Genomic DNA, 19,055 nt, shown 5'->3' on the forward strand with positions numbered 1-19,055 from the left:
ATTAACAAACTTGCAGGACTATGGTCTGAATGTCCTGAAACTGTATTTTGTGTTTTAGTGGTTTCCAACATATCACTTCACTCTTATGATTCATTATTGATAATTCAATGGGGATTAACGTATTGCTCTCACCACCTTGTTTCTTTCTCTGTCAAGATCTTCAGGTTGTGAATTGTGATGATTTTACCTCCTTGTAATTTTGGTCCAACACAAATGGAAACTCAGGATCTCATAACTACGCTACTACTTTTGTCTGAGGATGAGCAAACTGTTGAACATGAATATTCAGAAAAAATAAATTCACATTGAGCGGCCGACTGTTTCTGCAGCAGAGGAGAAAAAAGTTCATGTTTGATAAAAGGCAAAACTGTCCCTTCTCTGATCGACCTATTTTTATGTCTTTGGGCCACACGTCCATCAACAAATTATATAAAAGACACTATGTTCAATTCAAAGTGATACATCATATGCCATGAATTTAAGACATATAAAGAAATTCTTGTATTCTTCAGGCCTCAATTGACAAATTGACTCTTCAAATCTTATGGAAACATAATGATCACATTTTCAAGTTGCTTTTCGTCTGATCGACCTCTAATGTTGAGTTCACTGTCATAGGAAACTGGGACGTTCCCAACTGGTCACAATTGAGAAGGTGGAACCAGAATTATTGGTTTTCAGATTTAAAACACAAATGAATCAACTCCTAAATGACACGTTTTTTGTGTGTGTGTAATTTTTCTTTGTGAGTCGACTAACTGATAAATCAAGTGTTGGACCACAGGTCGGTTTGTGGTGCATGGGTGCCCCCGGGGAAAATAATAATCCCTGCAGGTTGATCTGGCTGTGCGGTTAAGTTGTTAAAGCGAGAAAAGTTCACCATCAGCAGAAATCTGTGAGGAGCATGAAAGAACTCACACACACACTCACTTTCACATACTTCATGAGTGTGTGTGTGTGTGTGTGTGTGTGTGTGTGTGTGTGTGTGTGTGTGTGTGTGTGTGTTGTGCAGCACACTGAGATGAGACAGTCATGGATGATATCACAGCCTCTCCGTGTCTAATCAGCTCCATATGTCTCGCTGGGTGTATCTGTGTTCCTACGACCACTGGTCAGCAGGCAGCCAATCAGGATTCGAGAAAACACTTCTCGTATATCCTGCAGCAGGAAGGCCAGAGGGGAGGAAGGGGGAGGGAGGAGGAGGGAGGTGTGTGTGGGAGTGGAGAGGTTTCACTGGGTTTCTACAGACTAGGTCCTCAACTTAAACCTAAGACTTTTCTAGACCTTTTCAATATGGAAGTGAAGGTTGTTCAGTAACTTTTATATTTCATCCTGGTCAAATAACAGTTATCATTTAGATTTACAGCAGCACTTGTAGCCTAATACTTCCTCAGTTTTTCTATTGCTGCATATCAACGTTAGCATCAACAGCTGTTAGCCTACCTGAGCAGCCGATACAAACATCAAGAATCCAGCATTAAACTTTCAGTCCTTCCTCTCCAGCTCTTTTCTTTTTCTTTTAGTTTTTGTCTGTTTTTCTTTCACTTCTTTTTCCTCTACTGAAGTCAGCATGCTAACCAGCTAGCCAGGGCCCTCACTTTCTGATACATTCAGTCATTCAGTACGTTAACATGGAGTCCACTGTCAGTTAAGGTTAAGGGTTATTTTGGTGTTGTTTGTTTTTTATTATTATTTTGTTCGTGCAATCATATTAAGTAGCGGGGGTCACGTGATTTAGGGGCGGGGATAACACTTAATAATCATCTGTTGCTTTTCTTTTCTTTGACCACTTCGCTTTTTTGTTGATCCAGCTTGATTTTCTTTGTGTTTTGTTGTTGTTGTTTTTAATAAATACTTTAAGTACAGTTCAGAAATCTCAGTGAGATTTTTTTGTTCAGTGTGTCAGACAAGAGGCGTCTGACACACTGAACAAAAAAATCTCACTGAGATTTCGCCACTGAGAAGTGAGAGTGTGTTCTTCCAACTTTGAGGAATTCAGTTTTGTACGATTTTAGTTGAACTGACATGTTTACATGTATTTCAAAAGTGTAGTTTTAGTTGACACAGTAAGCCATATTTAGACAACATGATGTAAACATATACCGACTGTCATGCGTTACCAACGTGTCAAAGGATTCAGAATAACTTCTACCCGCAATAAAGAATAATGAATGTGCTAGCTAATTAGTTAGGTTTTTTTTTTACTAAGAATCAGACCTTCCCTATTATGAATCAGTGTGCTTCACATGACCTGTCAAATGTTATTTACACTTATTTAAAAAGATTGTGTTAGCTACTGTCCATTGCAGAATGACTTTGTGTGGGGGAGGGGTGGAGAGAGAGAGAGAGAGAGAGAGAGAGAAGGGAGTGTGTGTGTGTATCTCTTAAGTTAATCATTGAACTCTCCTGAGCTGGATCTCAAGTCCAAACTAAAAGTCAAACACAAACAAAGGCAGAGGTCTCTCTCTCTCTCTCTCACACACACACACACCACACACACACACACACAGTATTGCCACCAGACACAGACAACAAGTTCTGTCTTTCGTTATTTCTTGGGAATCGACTATAAAGAAGCTCTAATCTGGAACAGGGAGGTTGCTGTGACCTTTTTACAGCTCTAATCTCGATTTTGAACGTGTGGATCGAAGTTTTGTGTTATTCAGGCAGATTTTAAAGGAGACATGTTCTGCCCCTTTTCCACAATTTAAAATAGTTCCCAGGTGTCTTAATGACATGTCTGTGACATGATGTGGTCAAAATACCTCAAGGATCAAACATCACAGCTCTTTTCATCCTCTCAAAACAGCCCTGTTCGGAACGGCTGGTTTCAGTGCCTGTCCCTTTAAATGCAAATGAACCACTGCTTGCCCCGCCCCCTTTACTGGTACCTGTAGGGGTGGTATTATGCAAATTTGGAAAACGAATTACATCATTGTCAGACAACCGAGGGAACAGCTGGTAAAAACACATGGATTTCAAGAGAGCCTGAAAATTACAGATTTTGTTGTCAATTCTCACATTTTGGGGGCAAAAGAGCCTTCAAAAACTGATCTCAAAGGAGGTTAAATCGAAAGCAACTGGACTTAGTTATACAAATACAAATAACTAAGTCCAGTTGAATTCTATTTAACCTCCTTTGAGATACTATGACCTGGACAAATGAGAATATGCACAGGCTTCAAAAACTGATATTTACATAAATGTGCCCTTTAAACTACTCTGCACGACTAAATTTTGTTTGTGAAAATCAGTTTGGTGAAAACTTACTTGTTGCAGCCAAAGTGCGTTTCCTTTTTACCAAGTCAGACCCAAAGTCAAAAAGTTTTATCTCACAAAACACAAAATTAAAACTGGAACAGTTTTGTTAATCAATTCATCATTTCAACATTTTATTCAGTAAATATTCTCTGGTTGCAGCTCCTCATTTACTGCTGGTCTCTGAGTAACAGTGAAAATAAAAGGTAACAGAATATTATAATGTCTGTTTGCTGCAGGGGGAATAAAATCTCTATTTTTACTTTGAAAAATCAATCAAATATAACTTTGCCTCAGGGGTGGTGCCCACACAGCTGTAATCATTAGCTGCCACTCCACCACAATGGCACCTGAATGCAACACGATGCTGATAAACTTATTATTCAATACAAATTTCAATAGATCGTTAATGCGCATGATTGTTTTCTTAAAACAGGATCACAAAATATAGACAGAAACTAAAGAAGCATTACCTTATTATACTGGAGACAAATCAGAAACAACTTGTTCTGGATCATGTCCTGTATCTACTCATCACTGCAACATTATCATTCATTCAGAGTTAAGTTTTGTTTCACTCTACTTTTTAACAGCAAGATAAAAGATACTAAAAAAAACTCCTTGGAGCTGCAGAGTTGATGATGACAGCAGAGACACCCCTGACATTTCATGTTGTACATGTTGATATAAGTTATTAACTAATGCAGCTTGAAGCCTACACAATGATCCCTGTGCAGCATTTTTTTCTCCCCAAAATCAAAATGTGTAAACTGTGCAAATGACTCGATAACACAAATAACTTAGAAATGATTAGAAAATCTGCCTCGACGAGGTACGAACAGAGCAAACTGAGAAGCTGAACTCTGGGCGTATTAAGGATAAAAGACTTGACACAACAAAACTGCAGGTTTTTGGCTTTTGCAGGGTCACAGGGGAGGCCGGAGACAACCCCACCCTTGACGGACTGCTGGTCTATCACAGCTAGGGCTGACAAATAACTTCACATAGTCACATTCACACTTCTGGGTGCTTTAGAGATATCAATGAAACCAAGTGTGCATGTCTTTGGACTGTGGGAGAACATGCAAACTCCAACAAGAGAGGCTTCAGTCGATCAACTCAGGCACTTAGGTCGGTTATAGTCACATATGAACCATTAAAGAACTAATTTCTACAATTTTTCAGACAAATTTTTTTTTTTAAAGTATATTTTTTGGCTTTTCATGCCTTTATTCGATAGGACAGTTGAGAGTGTGACAGGAAATGGGAGGCAGAGATGGGGGGAATGACATGCAGGACAGGGCCGTCCGACGCGGGACTTTCAGACAAATTTAATGTTCTTGTCAACATTACTAAGCAGCTTAAAGATGCACTTACTACTTTAGCTTTTTACTGAGCATGTCTCAGTGCCTTGCTGGCAGACAGAGCTTCAACTTAAAGAGGAACTAAGCAGGATTTCTCCCGTGACTATGCTACATTTTTACCTTAATTAAAAAACTCCGGAGTAATTGTGATAGTTAACTACATGACTTCTGACTTGTTACGAGTGAGAACGGAGGCTCTCTGTCTTCCACCTGGCGTCTCACGGCTGAAAACCAACCTTGCAACATCAGTGTAGTTACTCGGTCACCGCCCCGGTGTCCCAGCTCTCATTTCTGCACTCTGCGACACAAACGCGCTCTGTAACCGGCCATTTTTGTTTATGACGGTTAAGACTACACAAAATCACACATCATAACATCGTTTATATTATGTAACGTTATCTGCCGCTCCATGTAGTGATTTTTCACCTGCTTCTTTGTAAACAAATGCACATGGGCGAGAGGAGCATTAGCAAAAAAGCGGAAAAGCCACCAGACTTGCATAGTTCCCCTTTAAAGTCAGATGCTCCCACATCACCATGCTCTGAGGGAAGGCCACAGGACACATCTGAAAGCTCAGGCTATCAGTTTGATATTAGGCCAAGGTTTTTTTTATATACAGTATATATAAAACAAATCTGTCTGTGTTTGCTTGTGTGTTGTGTGTTCAGTGTGAGAGTTTTGTGTCTGGACTCTTAGGAGACCTCTTTTGTTTGAATTTGGATCACAGAAGAACAAAGGTCGGGGTCGGTTGATAGCTGGGGGTTTCATTTGAACTCGTTACATAAGCATCAGATTTGAACGACACAGACGTCGTCAACAAAACGTTTGTGATTTCCTGGATTTCGGAGAGTCGAGTGTTAACAACGCTCCTTCTAGTTTAAGGCACATGAGGGAGAGAGAGAGAGAGAGAAAAACATGAGATGACAACAGAGCAGCTGTGCAGGATTATCTTTAGTTGGCTAAGAGGAAGTTGCTGTCGCTGGAGCTCCCTCTCCGGATCTCTGTGACCAGATTGTGGAGTTTCTCTGACAGCGCCACCTGGTGGTGGGGGAGGAGAAGACAAGGAATGTTTTTTTTTTTAAATATATTTTTGCATCTCTTGGAGGAGAAGCTCCGAGTTGTTCTGCGTTTTTCTGTTTTGCATTCGGCTCAGATCTGCCTGAGACTCACTGTGTAAGAGTCTGGCTCCTGCAGCCTCTTGTGTCGAGGGTGCAGCGTCTGGAGGGAGACCTGGACCTTTGCTCTAGTTTCCGCGGCGCTGCACAGACGGTGTGTGACCTAGAAAATGTGGGAGACGCATTCGTAAAGACAAAGAACTCCTCCACAGTCTTGCAACATCGTCTTCGGAAAATATTCAGCAAATTTGTGTCAAAGTGATTCAGTCTTTTGTAAATCTAAGTTCTATACTGTATAAACTGGATTCCCTGCTGGGAACTGATGACCACACGTGTGTGTTTGACCCCTCACCACTTTTATTTGTGTGCTTTTTGTGTCATAACAGCCACCCTGTGAACTCAACGCACTGTAAATTCACTGTGTGACTTTTGAGGTTAGAAACATTGAATACAATGTGAATCCTGGCAGGTTCATTACTTTTAGAGAAATAGAAAGAGAGAGAGAGAGGAAAGACTTGAATCTGAACGGTATTAAGATTTGAGTGGAGGCTAGATGAAATAATAAATAATAATAATATATAATAAAACCTCACTGATTATTTACACTTAATTAAAGTTAAGGTCGCCCCTGTGTCATTTATACAGATGTTTTGCAAGTTCATTAAAACACCAGTCAGAACCTGGCGTGATAGATACCTGCAATACATGACATTTTATTTAAATATACACACACATGTGGTCAGTTTGTGTGTTCTATCCCGAAACTTAGGTTTTTTCTTCTTTACTGTTTTATTTTGGTGTGTCTAAACGTTCTTCTTACTTCAGTTTTACACTTCCTGCTTTTGTATGATTTCTTCTCTTGTGACTGTTGCACCTGATTCTCACCCTCTTTCCCTTCATTCATAAATAATTTTCCGAACTCACCTGCCCTTTGGTGAACATTTCCTGGTACAGACAGGTGACCTGAGCTGGAGTGATGGAGGCGGAGGAGTTATCACACCTCAGAGGGAAACAGGTGAGTGGGACTCCGGCCTCAGGCGGAGGCTCCACCGCCAGACTCACCAGGTCTAGGAACGGATGACCTGCACAGGTGAAGAGCAGGAAACTGTGAGAAGGTTTCAGACACAACAGAAGGCCAAACAAACACATGGGCATGGATATGAACGTGTATAAAATATATTAATACTTTTTTTTTTTCCTATTGAAAATTAGTGGGATTGTTGATATGACTATATATAATTCTATTCTTGGTTAATTTAGTGCTTTAAATTTCAGAAAAATCAAGATACTTAGTCTCATTCATGCCATAAAGCAGCTCTGCTCATCAGTAAATCAAAGCAAAGCAAGTTCATTTGTATGGGACATTATAATGCACAGAACTCATTAAATTTACTAACCAGAAATAAAAGAAAGATAAACACAGATTATAAAATAGATCATATCTCATAAAAGAGCCAGATTACAGAATAAAGTCATTTTTATCATCTGTTTAAAGCCCAGTAGGCTCCAGCTTGTTCCAGCAGGGGGCAGTATAATGACTGTCATTTCACCAGGTTCAGTTTTTAACTCTGGGTTCCACTAACTGAGCAGCTCTGGCAGATCTCAGACCTGTTGCATGGGACATATCTGACTTATATTTAGTGGCCCTGACTATCGTGACTTAAAGACAATAACAAAAACTGTGAAACCAAGTGTATTTCTGCCTGGAAGCCACTCAAAGACCTGAGAGGTGGAGTCATGTGCTCTGTTTAGTTTGAGTAAGAACCTGAACAGCAGCATGTTGAATTAGCTGTAGCTGAGCATTAAAATAATTTTTGGGAGGATAGAAAGACGCACATGAGTGAGTGAACACAGTGTTATACTGGGCAGAGAAACAGCAAAGTACTAATGTCTCATTAATAATAATGATAATTACCGTTTTTTACAATCTGGGCCTTATTTCTAGCATAAGATACGATCATTTACTCACCCAGATAACTTTGGTGTCATTACAAGTCGTTCAGACTAAATTAGCTCCAGCCGAGAGCCGCGTATATCCGTATAATGTGAGTCTACAGGGCAGGGGAATGCAGCCTCTAAATAACACATTATCTGCCGCGAAACTCGTTCATTTCACCAATATTTTGTTATGATACGCTAGTGCTATTCCCCTCTGAACCCGAGGTTAGCTGTTATCAACATCCGGGGTCTGTAGGTTGACCTACTGACCTCTGACCTGGATGATGTCATCTCTGAACGCAGCGCGGTGCGGCTTGTTGCTGCTGCTAATACTATAGTTCGTTTCTGCGTCTTTCCGACTTGTAACCCCAGACTCAGAGGGGAATAGCACTAGCGTATCATAACAAAATATTGGTGAAATGAACGAGTTTCTCTGCAGATAATGTGTTATTTAGAGGCTGCATTCCGCTGCCCTGTAGACTCCATTATACGGATATACGCGGCTCTCGGCTGGAGCTAATTTCGTCGGAATGACTTGTAATGACACCAAAATTATCTGGGTGAGTAAATGATCGTATTTTATGCTAGAAATAAGGTCCAGATTGTGAAAAAAACGTCAATTCCCCTTTAACACTCACCCTCAGTGTCTATAAGTCGGTAAACAGCTTTCCTCCCAGGTACAGTGCTCTTCTCTGGGTCTTCGCTGATCTTCATCCGAGGTCTTCCCCTGACCTCCACCAACTAACACACACACACACACACGGACAGAAATGGGGTCATTCGTTCTCTGAGTGTATGTGTATGTGTGTGTGTGTGTGTGTGCTTTTGTGTGTGTCTAAAATTACCTTATACACACAACCCAGCGAGGGCTGCCTTGTGCAGGTGACCAGATGTGTTCCAACCCCGACCACGTCGATCTCGTTCTCCTGAAACGATTTACACACACACACGAGGTTGGGGTCAGAGGGAAGAGAAGATCAGAGACTCAGATGAAACGAGACACTTCTTTATCAGTTTACCTTCTTGTTGAGCTCGGCCATGCTTTGCTCTGAGATGTTATTGGTCCCAACGATGATCAGGGAGTCGAAGGCCGGGACGGAGAAACTGACGATGAAAACAGACGATTAATATAAAAATAAAAATCGAACGTGTGCAGACGTCTGTGGGGAGTGAAATGAATTCTCGTTGTAGGTTTTTTAAAGACATACTGATGCACACATGCAGCATGGCACCTCACTCACTGGTCGCCGCAGAGTCTGAAGACACGGCGGACGTCGACTGACTGTCTGCAGAGGTCGCCGCTGTCCAGTCGGACACCCACCGGCCGGTAGCCCAGCTCACTCAGCGCCAAGGCAACGGCACAGAAGTTCAACAGACCACTGCTGAAATCAGAGACACACACACAGATTACAGCACATGATTGCGAGGCATGGACAATGGATCGATTTTTAGAGATAACTAACATATAATATTGTATAAAATTATAGAGGATTATTGATTATAGATCAGGTCTAGGTTGTATATTAATACTAAAGAATCAAAGCCTCAGTCCACAGGGCCTGTATTCAGAAACTGAGCCTTGAAACCAGCCGTCAGGACTTCCTGTGACCTTGTGATGTCACAACAAAGCAGTCACCAAGCCCCGCCCACCTGGACCCACCATCAAAACCTTGCACAGTTTAGTTCCTCTGAGTGTTTTACCTGAAATCTGCTACAATTTTATTGGAGGACTAAGAAAACAGTCGGCCAATCAAAAGAGAGGCTCAGAGACTCCTCTCTTCTGATTGGCTTTTATTGTTGTTTTATTGTGTCCATCTTGTTTTCTAATCATATCAGTGATTACTTATCAAAGTCAGTAAACTATTGATAAAATAATTGTTTTTATCCCTATCCTGGGAAATGATATAACATAATTCCAGGTTTGTTGGCTTAATCTTTTTTCCTATAAATCACATGTTTCATATACAGTAGCCTATCATTAAAAAGTTCATAATAACTCTTTATATTTAAATTACAATGATGGAAAAACTAGCAGGTAAACATGAGTGTGATGATGTACGACATGATAAAGTCTGAGATATATTTTCCATTGTTGTGGAATTCATTCAGTCATATCAATATTTACCAGCCGACGCTGTAGCTGTCAATCACGGGGAGGAAGTTCTGGGGGTAGGCGATGGCGTAGGACAGGAAGGCGGCCAACTCGCCCTCTCTGATCTTCCCGGGTTCTGCTTGCAGGAGCTCACACACACGGCTCAGCCAGCCTTTGGTCAGAGAGATGATGTCGACTGGATCAGGATCTCCGCTGACCGCCACCAGAGTCTGAGCAAGAACAAACATCAGGGACATCCTGACTTATCAACGACACTGCCACTCTGTGACACTTTGGGTTTGGGACTTAAAGGGATAGGCCAACATTTTTTTTTACGTGTCTTGCCTCACTCCCGAGTCCATGACCAGCAAATAGACACCATCCTTTCGACTGTGCGTGCAGTAAGAAGGGAGATAGAGCCCTATCACCCGTAATTAGCTTAGCTCAAACACTGGAAGTGCATTGGTAGTGTTAGCCTGCCTCCACCTAAAGTCATCAGAGACACTCTTCAGCAACTCTAAAAGGAAACCGGCAGGCCGATCTTCGTCTCAGAGCTGACAAAACTCTCCGGTAAGGCATCTTGAGCGGTCAAATGCCGGTAACGGGACAAGATCGGTCAAAACGGAGGGTTCAAGCAAAGACGGTTTATTTTGGTTCAAGCTAGCTACATCCAGGGTAGGTTAGCTTCCTATTTCAAAGTAAAAGCACAAATTCTATGGTCATGGTTTTCTGTATGTAAAGGGCAACGGGTGTTTTATTTTGTGAAAGTAACCGGAAGTGCATTGGTCACAACGGCTAGCTTGAGTAGCGCCGAATTCGTCCGAACAAAATTGTAAACAGCTGGTATTTAGACAAATTAACGACACGCTGCTGATCTAAACGGCTACTTTCTCACCTAAAAATGTTTGAAATGTTGATAAAGTGATATATTTACAGAGTTTAGAGCTAAAATGAAATCAGCTTAGGGTAGGAGGCAGGCTAACACTACCTATACACTTCCAGCGTTTGAGCTAAGTTAAGTAAAAAAAAATGTTGGCGTATCCCTTTAAACCTGCAACATCTGTTTTTCATTCATGAGCTGTGATGTTGAGTTTTCTGCCGATGGCTGGAGCGGAAGAGATAAAAACCTGCTCACCTGCGGCCACACCTCCTCCAGGGAGGTGAAGGAGGTGACGTAGGAGTGAGCCATGGTCCCTGCGACGGGGATCCCGAACAGGAAGCCAGCCTGAACGTTACTGGTGAGATCAAACCCTGGAAGACACACCAGAGAATCAGTGTGTGTGTGTGTCTATATGTGTCGTCACAGGGCTGTGATTGCAGCACCATCATGAGATAAATTCAGCCTGAGGCAACGCACCTGAATCTGACTATTCTGCAGACGCTCTGTTTCTACAAGTCATGTCAGGTCAGTTTTTTTATTCTATTATTTATAGAACCAATCAACAACAGAAGTTATCGTACCAAACCCAACAGTTCCCACCACAAGCAAGCACTTAACAGTAGCAGGAGAAACGTCCTTTTAAAGGCAGAAACTGGAGTCCAACCAGATACATCAGCTTTACTTAAACTTAATGTATTTTCTTTTGTTTTACTTTTACTTGCTCTTGCTTTTAACTCTTGTTTTTGGTGTTTTGTTTGTTTTTATTCTGTTTTATGCTTCTTTTTTTAATGTTTTGTCTTTATGTAAAGCACATTGAGTTGCCTTGGTATGAAATGCGCTATATAAAAAAAGATGCCATGCCTTACTCTTAGTCATCCTTGTTGGCACCTGTTTTCTAGTTATTTTATATAAATCTATGACTTTTCTCTTGAGATACTGTAATGTCCAAATCAAATTGTCAATGTAAATTTCCTCTTATGATAAGCCGGTGCATATTCTCATTTGTCCAGGTCATAGTATTTCAAAGGAGGTTAAATCGAAAGCAACTGGTTGCAACAGCTTTCGATTTAACCTCCTTTGAAATTCCTCTTATGATAAATAACTGTTGAATTTATGAATTGAATTTATATTTATTTACGTGTCGTGCACCAATTAAGGCGCCCAGCCTATAAGGGCTTACAAGACACATCATCATCATATTTAGACACCAAACAAAATCATCAGAGCACAGACAAAACCAAACAAAAACAAAAACCACATGGAATTCACATAAATAATTCACTTTTTCTTTTTGACCAGGCACTTTTTATGAAAGTAGCTATAGTAAAGACTTCTTTCCTGAAGAACCATTCCAACTTTACCTCATCATCAACCCAAAACAACTCTGGTTTCACATTTTGCATTTTCTGAAACAAAACCTGCATGGCTTCGTCATATAACGGACAATGAAACACAAAATGCAGTTCATCCTCGATTACATTTAAATTACATAATGTGCATAGTCTTTCATCCTCAGGTACTGAGTTAAACCTACCAACTTCTATTGCCAGAGGGAGAATCCCAGCCCTCAACTGGGCACATAAAGATCTCTTGGATCTATCCAATGGCAAAGTCACATAGGGTTCTGAACAATATTTTTCAATTGGCAATAGGTTCTGAGCTTTGGTTTAAACCAGATATCATTAGCCCATTTTTCTTTATACTCAAGAAATAACTTATGTTTCACAAAATTAACATTACAACGCAAACCATTAGTGAAAATATGTTGTTGATCAGCCTCGCTAAAAATAGCTTTCATGTCACGATACCAAGGATAGTTATATGTTTTATCCCAGTTAAAGATTTTTTTGGCTATTCTATCCTCTGGCATAGAAGACAAGCGATTCCAAAGCCTAAGCATTTCCCCTTTCTGTTTAATCAAACAGGGTTCCCAGCCCATGTCACCCTGGAGAGCCAGAGCAGGAGTAAATTTATGCACACCTAGAAAACAACGAATAGCTCGACTTTGAATAGCATTCACCCTGGATGATTCGTTACTTCCCCATATTCCTGCTGCATATAGAAGAATCGGAGAAACACAGGCATCATAGAGCTTTGAGAAGGTAGCATACCCTAGGTTTTTACACTTCTTCATTTTACTTATAATAGAGTTACTGTTAATTAGCTCCTTACAAAGTCCCAGAAATTGATAGAGGCTCATTTAAATTAATGCGCTCCACAACCATGAAGAGTAACATCTGAACATGTCCGCGAGATTGCATTGCAACACTCACCTCCGATGTGTGTGTACCGTGAGGCGGTGAGCCCTCCGTCTGGCCCCTGAGCGCGTCGGAGGCCCATCTCCAGCAGCCTCCTCCTGGGACCGGCGGCCAGGCGGAAACGGGCAGCGTTACTACACACCAGACTGAGAACAGAGAAGAGGAACACACTGTTTTACCACCTCTGTCAAAATCAGACATTTCATTATTTTTGCACAGTGTTGAACAATGCACAGTTTGGGCGCAGAGATGTGGAAAACAGAGATGAGGTCTTTTGTATCAATTCATCTGAGGCTTAAATGTGCAAAAATGTTGAAAACTGCTTCTGTCCATGAAAAACAAATACTCCTAATCTGTTGTGTTTCTCCTTTTTTATTCACATTTTTGTCATAATTCAATATTTACCCATCACTGGATGGATCTGAATCTCAAACAGACTTCTGCACAGAATATATTTGCGACTGGCCCGGTGAGTGAGTCCAGCAGAGGTAAAGAGGTTACTAAATTTAAACATGCTTGATTACATTGGAAAGGACATGACCTGGGTGACCTTAACAGTAGCTGTGGGCTTTTAAATACCAAATGTACAGCATGAAAATGACTCTTCAATCCATCAGTTCATTAACGAAAGGACCCAAGTCTCAACTGTGACTTTGATAAAACATTAATTTTAGCAGTTTATCAACCAAAATTAAAAGCTTTGCTGATTTGAGCATCACAGATGTAAATATTAGCAGAATTTGTCAATAGTCTGTTTGAGAGAGTTGCAAATTGATATCTTTCTGATTATTTTCATGGTATAACATGTAAACAGTGATAAACAGCTGGAGACATATAGCTCTAGATGAAATCTAAAATCTCACAGTTGCAGTTTATGTATGTGTCACAGGCCACTGGACAGACAGGATTAAAGGGCCAACAGAATATGAAAGTAGTTGTTGTGTGGTTATAGATCGGCTCTAGGTCGTGTATTAATACTCTGAAAGTATCAAAGCCTCAGTCCACAGAGAAATGCACACAGCCTGTATTCAGAAACTGAGCTTTAAAACCAGCCGTCAGGACTTCCTGTCACTTTGTGATGTCACAACAAAGCAGTCACACAAAGCCCCGCCCCCTCACCACCTGGACCCACCACCATCCAACAACTATGCAGGATTTGGTTTCTCTGAGTGTTTTATTCTGAAATCTGCTCTATTATTTTATAGAGTGCCGAAGCGGAAGCAGTAAGTAACGTCGCCATGCGTCCTTAATTCGGAAAAAGTCTCCATGTAAATGAACGTGAGTCAAAGTTTTATTTCGTGATCCGATTGAATTGTGTCATGAGAAAAAATATGACCTCTATCACGTTTCATGCCGAGAAATCAGCAGTTTATCGTAAAACGGCAACAGAAGAATGTATTTTGTGTGACGACGCTCTACGGACTACAGATCTGGGGCCTCATTTATCAACAGTGCGTAGAAAAGGTTCTAAATTCTGTCGTAGGAATGAAATTTGGAATGTGTGTAAGTACAAAAAAATCTGTATTTATCAAACGTGCGGACACTGGTCGTACGCACACTAGTAAGTAATCAGTGATGATAAATCCCACCTGTTCCTAACTACCATGGTTAGGGTCATTTGCATTCAGAAACGCCTCCAATTGACCATATATGGTAGCAACAATCCCTTTAATAATGCGTGAATAGATTTTTTTCCTCACACCAAAATCATGGCAAAGAGGGCGGAGAAGAGGAGTTTCTCTGATACCGAGATTGACGTACTTGTAGGAGAAGTTGAATCAAACCAAAAAATACTGTTTGGAACACTAAATGCTGCAGGTGTGACAAAACAAAAAATGCTGCGTAGGAGAAAGTAACAACTGCTGTTAATTCTGTTGGGTCAGAGGAAAGATCACTGTGAAATAAAAAAGCTGTCTTTTATATGAAGGTAGATTTGTGTCTTTATTCTGCAATAAAAAAGATATATTTTCAATTAAAAAAACCTTCACTTCAATCAAAAACAACCTTTTTCAATCAAAGAAAAAAAGTTTTTTTTTTTATTGAAAATATATTTTTTGATTGAAGCAACCTTTTTTTTTTTTTGATTGAATAATAAAGACACAAATCTACCTGAGTACTTTTATAGCTTGTCACACCAACCATTCAAAATGTCTGCTAAATTACTAATTGAGATTTTTTTTAAATTAGGAAACAGGGAACATGTGTGAAGTTTGACATTGCTGAACACTGTGACTCCTCCACTGGGTTCTATTTGTAGTTTCACTGTTCTACCACTAGATTTTGTGTGTACGCATGGTCAGAGTTGTGCTTAAATTTACGCACGTTCCTAAGCACAAGTACAAGTTGATAAATTCCATACTTTGCGTGGGAATGTTCTTACGCACTCATTACGCACAGATCTGTGCGTACGCACGGTTGATAAATGAGGGCCCTGGTGTCCCACAAAAAATTCGTCACCAACTGATACGGGAAAGGGCGGCATTTGGTGTGTTGGTACGTCACCTACGCCACCTGTAGTCTTTCTGGTTACGGACTCTTCGGAATTTGATTTTACAATAGTTTTACAACAAACTGCTGATCTCTCTTCATGAATCGTGATGTTTTAAACAGGTAGAGGTCATATTTTTTTCTCATGACACAATTCAATCGGATCACGAAATAAAACTTTGACTCCCGTTCATTTACATGGAGACTTTTTCCGAGTTAAGGACCCATGGCGACGTTACTTCCAGTCAGCCAATCAGAGGAGAGGCTCGGAATCTCCTCTCTTCTGATTGGCTGACACCGACCTGTTGCTACTAGAGCTCCAGAGAGAAGCTGAGAGAGGAGATGGAAAACTACACTGAGATGTTTTTTAGTGTGTGTGTGTGTTGCTACCTGGCGTAGTTAACCAGACACAGTAAACTGGTCTCCAGCAGCTGAACCACAGCCAGCGGCCCCGCCACCTCCATCAGCGGCACCTGCAGATGTTTTAAAAACACACAGCACAAGTCAGAAACCTCCGACCCTGCACAGACCCCGACCCGACCCGACTGTGACCTTTGACCCCGAAGGCGACCTCACCCTGGCGAACACCACGGTGCCCTCTGGGACGGAGCGGAGCGTGACGCCCGAACAGTCCAGACCTCGCAGGAAGGTGAAGAAGGCGGGGTCAGTGGCCGGGGGCAGGACGGAGCGCAGGAAGTCCACATCTGGATCCATCAACAGAGTTAACACAACATCTGGACCAATGACAGTACAGCCAACAACAGAGGGCATCCTTCATCCTCAAACTCACCACACACACAAACACACACACACACACGTGCTGTTATGTAAGCACGTAGAGCCCTCGCTTCCTCACATGTCCTTTCTCTCTCTACACACACACACAATTACAGTAATAAAGCTAAATCTAATAACTTTCTGTACAGCTAATCTAATCTCGTAGCTGTCTCGATGCCTCAGCGGTGAGATGAGGGTCAGACTAAACATGTTTGACAGCTTGTATCTGTAAAGTTGAGTAAATATATCAAGTATGATATAATTACTTGTACTTTATTTGAGTTTTTTTTGGTCTTTTTTTCTCATTTTAAACTTAGTTCTATCTGAGGCGTTGGGATTCCTCACTTCTTAGAGAGAAGTATCAAAACAACAACACAGAAATACCTCATTACAAGTAAAGCTCCTACTTAGATTTAGAGTATTACAGTTCCCTTGATGCAGCAGGTATTTTAACCAAGTCCAGGTGGGGTTGACTTCATGCTCCATGTCCAGTTGTACTGTATAAGCATACACTTTTTTATTAAACTTATTTCTACTAATCTGACTTCTGATTTTCTCTGCATCTTTGAGACTGAGTGTGACACTTCATTAAGCGTATGTACTGTATCTGTACATGTATAATACTCAACTTAAGCACATCGTACGCAACTTCAGCCTTCTTTGCATTTCAGAAGGGATTTTAACTCCCCTCACTACACTTATTTCACAGATGGATTCAAATGTAATATAGAAAACATATGATATATGCAGATTAAACATACTTTAAAGTTTAAATTAAATAAAATACCAGCTACAACTTTAAACGCTGCCTTCATGTTTGAATCATCCACACTGATATAAATAGTGCATGTTTTTTGTTTGTTTGTTTTAGATAAACATCAATTAAAATGTTAACTGAGGTGTGCACTTGAACTTGACTCAGTTCCAGCTCAGCAGGTCGGTCTGGTTTCTCGTAGCCTTTTTTTTTTTTTTTTTTGCGTGCAGCTGCTCCACGCACTGATCCCTCACCCTGGAGATTATTATTCCTGTGAGCTAAAGTTCAAAGATCAAACTTCCCTGGAAATATCACAGCCACACTCACGTTGTCTCAGTGAAAAAAAAAAAAAAAAGCGTCAGGAAGAGAAGGGGGGGGGGGGGGGCTGCACCGTTACGTGCTGCGTGTTGCGCAACAGCATCGGTATGCGTAAAAAGTTGTGGAGTTTGGAGGAGAGTGGGGGAGAAAAGAGTAACAGCGGGTGTACTAAGCTGTGGCTGCGCAATTACTAAATGATATTTAGTGAGTGTGATGATGATGATGATTGTGCTGTGATCATGCAGCAGATGCTCTGACTTTTTTTTTTTACTCACCTTCGTCCGTGAAGTGAAAGCTGCGCAGGAACAGCTGACAGTCGTGCAGACCGGCGAACAGCGAGAAGCCGCCGCCGAACGGGTTGTCCCTGAAGAAGAGCTCGAACACGGCCGGTTCCTGGTGGCGGCCGGCCCGCCAGTACGCGTACGCCATGGTGAACTGGTACATGTCGGTGAGCAGCGGGGGGACTCGCTCCCGGATAGACCGCTCCATGATTGCCCCGCGTGTGTTGCTGCTGGACGGCGCTGCCATGTTATTCAAGGTCCTGGGCTCTGGCTGGCTGCAGCTCCGTCACTTGACTGTGTGTGTGTGTGTGTGTGTGTGTGTGTGTGTGTGTGTGTGTGTGTGTGTGTGTGTGTGTGAGCCGAGATCTCTGGGACATTGAGTCTTCCTGAGTCCCCCCGCTCGCTCGCTGCCTCCTTCAGCCACTGAGAGGAGGCAGCAGAGGAGCTGCAGTGTGAAGGACTAAACATTTACACAAGTATTAGTGAATAAAATCTAAAGAAAAGCCAAAATAAAATCATTTTGGTTATGAAAAATACTGCTTTCATTTATATTTGAACTTTTTATATCCGCATTTTCTACATACCTGATCATATTTCTTTCTGTACTTGTATGGTAATGAGGTAGGCGGTCAAACATCAGTCTAAACCAGGATTGGTCAGCTGGTTGAACCATAAATATAAAGGCCTGTAGGCTATAGAAATTTAAAAAAAAAGAGTACTTTTCATTACCAAAATGAATTTATATTTGCATTTATTTTTAACCATGTATTTATGGCAGCACAATTAAGGAGCACGAGGAGCTGCAGTGTGAAGGACTAAAAATTTACACAAGTATTACTGAATAAAATCCTAAAGAAATGCAAAAATAAAATCATTTTGGTTATGAATAATACTGCTTTCATTTATATTTAAACTTTTTATTTCTGCATTTCTACATCCTTGATCATATATTTCTTTCTGTACTTGTATGGTAATGAGGTAGGCGGTCAAACATCAGTCTAAACCAGGATTGGTCAGCTGGTCGAACCATAAATATAAAGGCCTGTAGGCTATGGAAATAGGAAAAGTACTTTTCATTATCAAAATGGATTTATATTTGCATTTATTTTTCACCATGTATTTATTTATTCGTTCATTCTTGTGTCCTTTCTTCGTCCTTCATGCTGTAGCATCGGTTGCTCTTTGTCTTATTCTCTCAGCTTTGTGATCATTAAAGCTGAATAAATGCCACTTTTACAGTCAATTTATTTGATCAATCAACTTTTGTACAAGATGGATTAGAGTTGGACTCATTAATGATCACTGACTTCTTACAAGGACAGTGACCAGCGTCACCGGATAATGTCAAGACACCTGGGAAAGAGGCGGAAGCAGCAGTGAACCATGTAAAATCATCGAATGCAGCCACGTTTACTTTAATAAAACCATGAGAACATGAGCAGCAAATATCGAAAGTGCTTCAAATAAATACTGTACAGATGTTGTCCTATATAAGACCATATATGCTGCATGTGTAGCCGATGTCATATCTGA

At 41.0% G+C, this 19,055-nt stretch overlaps 1 protein-coding gene across 1 annotated transcript; it reads right to left on the bottom strand.

Moving 5' to 3' along the window:
- Nucleotides 1-5,554: 5,554 nt before the first annotated feature.
- naprt (nicotinate phosphoribosyltransferase) lies at nucleotides 5,555-17,809 on the bottom strand. The gene is made up of 13 exons (XM_085775144.1): nucleotides 17,517-17,809; nucleotides 15,969-16,096; nucleotides 15,783-15,865; nucleotides 12,921-13,051; nucleotides 10,903-11,018; nucleotides 9,801-9,997; nucleotides 8,917-9,057; nucleotides 8,695-8,779; nucleotides 8,521-8,601; nucleotides 8,314-8,416; nucleotides 6,662-6,819; nucleotides 5,793-5,900; nucleotides 5,555-5,660 (listed from the first exon to the last, which is right to left on the bottom strand). Exons 1-13 carry the CDS (start codon nucleotides 17,767-17,769, stop codon nucleotides 5,574-5,576), a joined length of 1,671 nt encoding a protein of 556 aa, XP_085631270.1. The 5' UTR covers nucleotides 17,770-17,809; the 3' UTR covers nucleotides 5,555-5,573.
- Nucleotides 17,810-19,055: the final 1,246 nt, after the last annotated feature.

Source organism: Trachurus japonicus, chromosome 4 (assembly GCF_045865225.1).
Source record: "Trachurus japonicus isolate A0001 chromosome 4, Traja_1.0".
Lineage (NCBI taxonomy): Eukaryota > Metazoa > Chordata > Actinopteri > Carangiformes > Carangidae > Trachurus > Trachurus japonicus.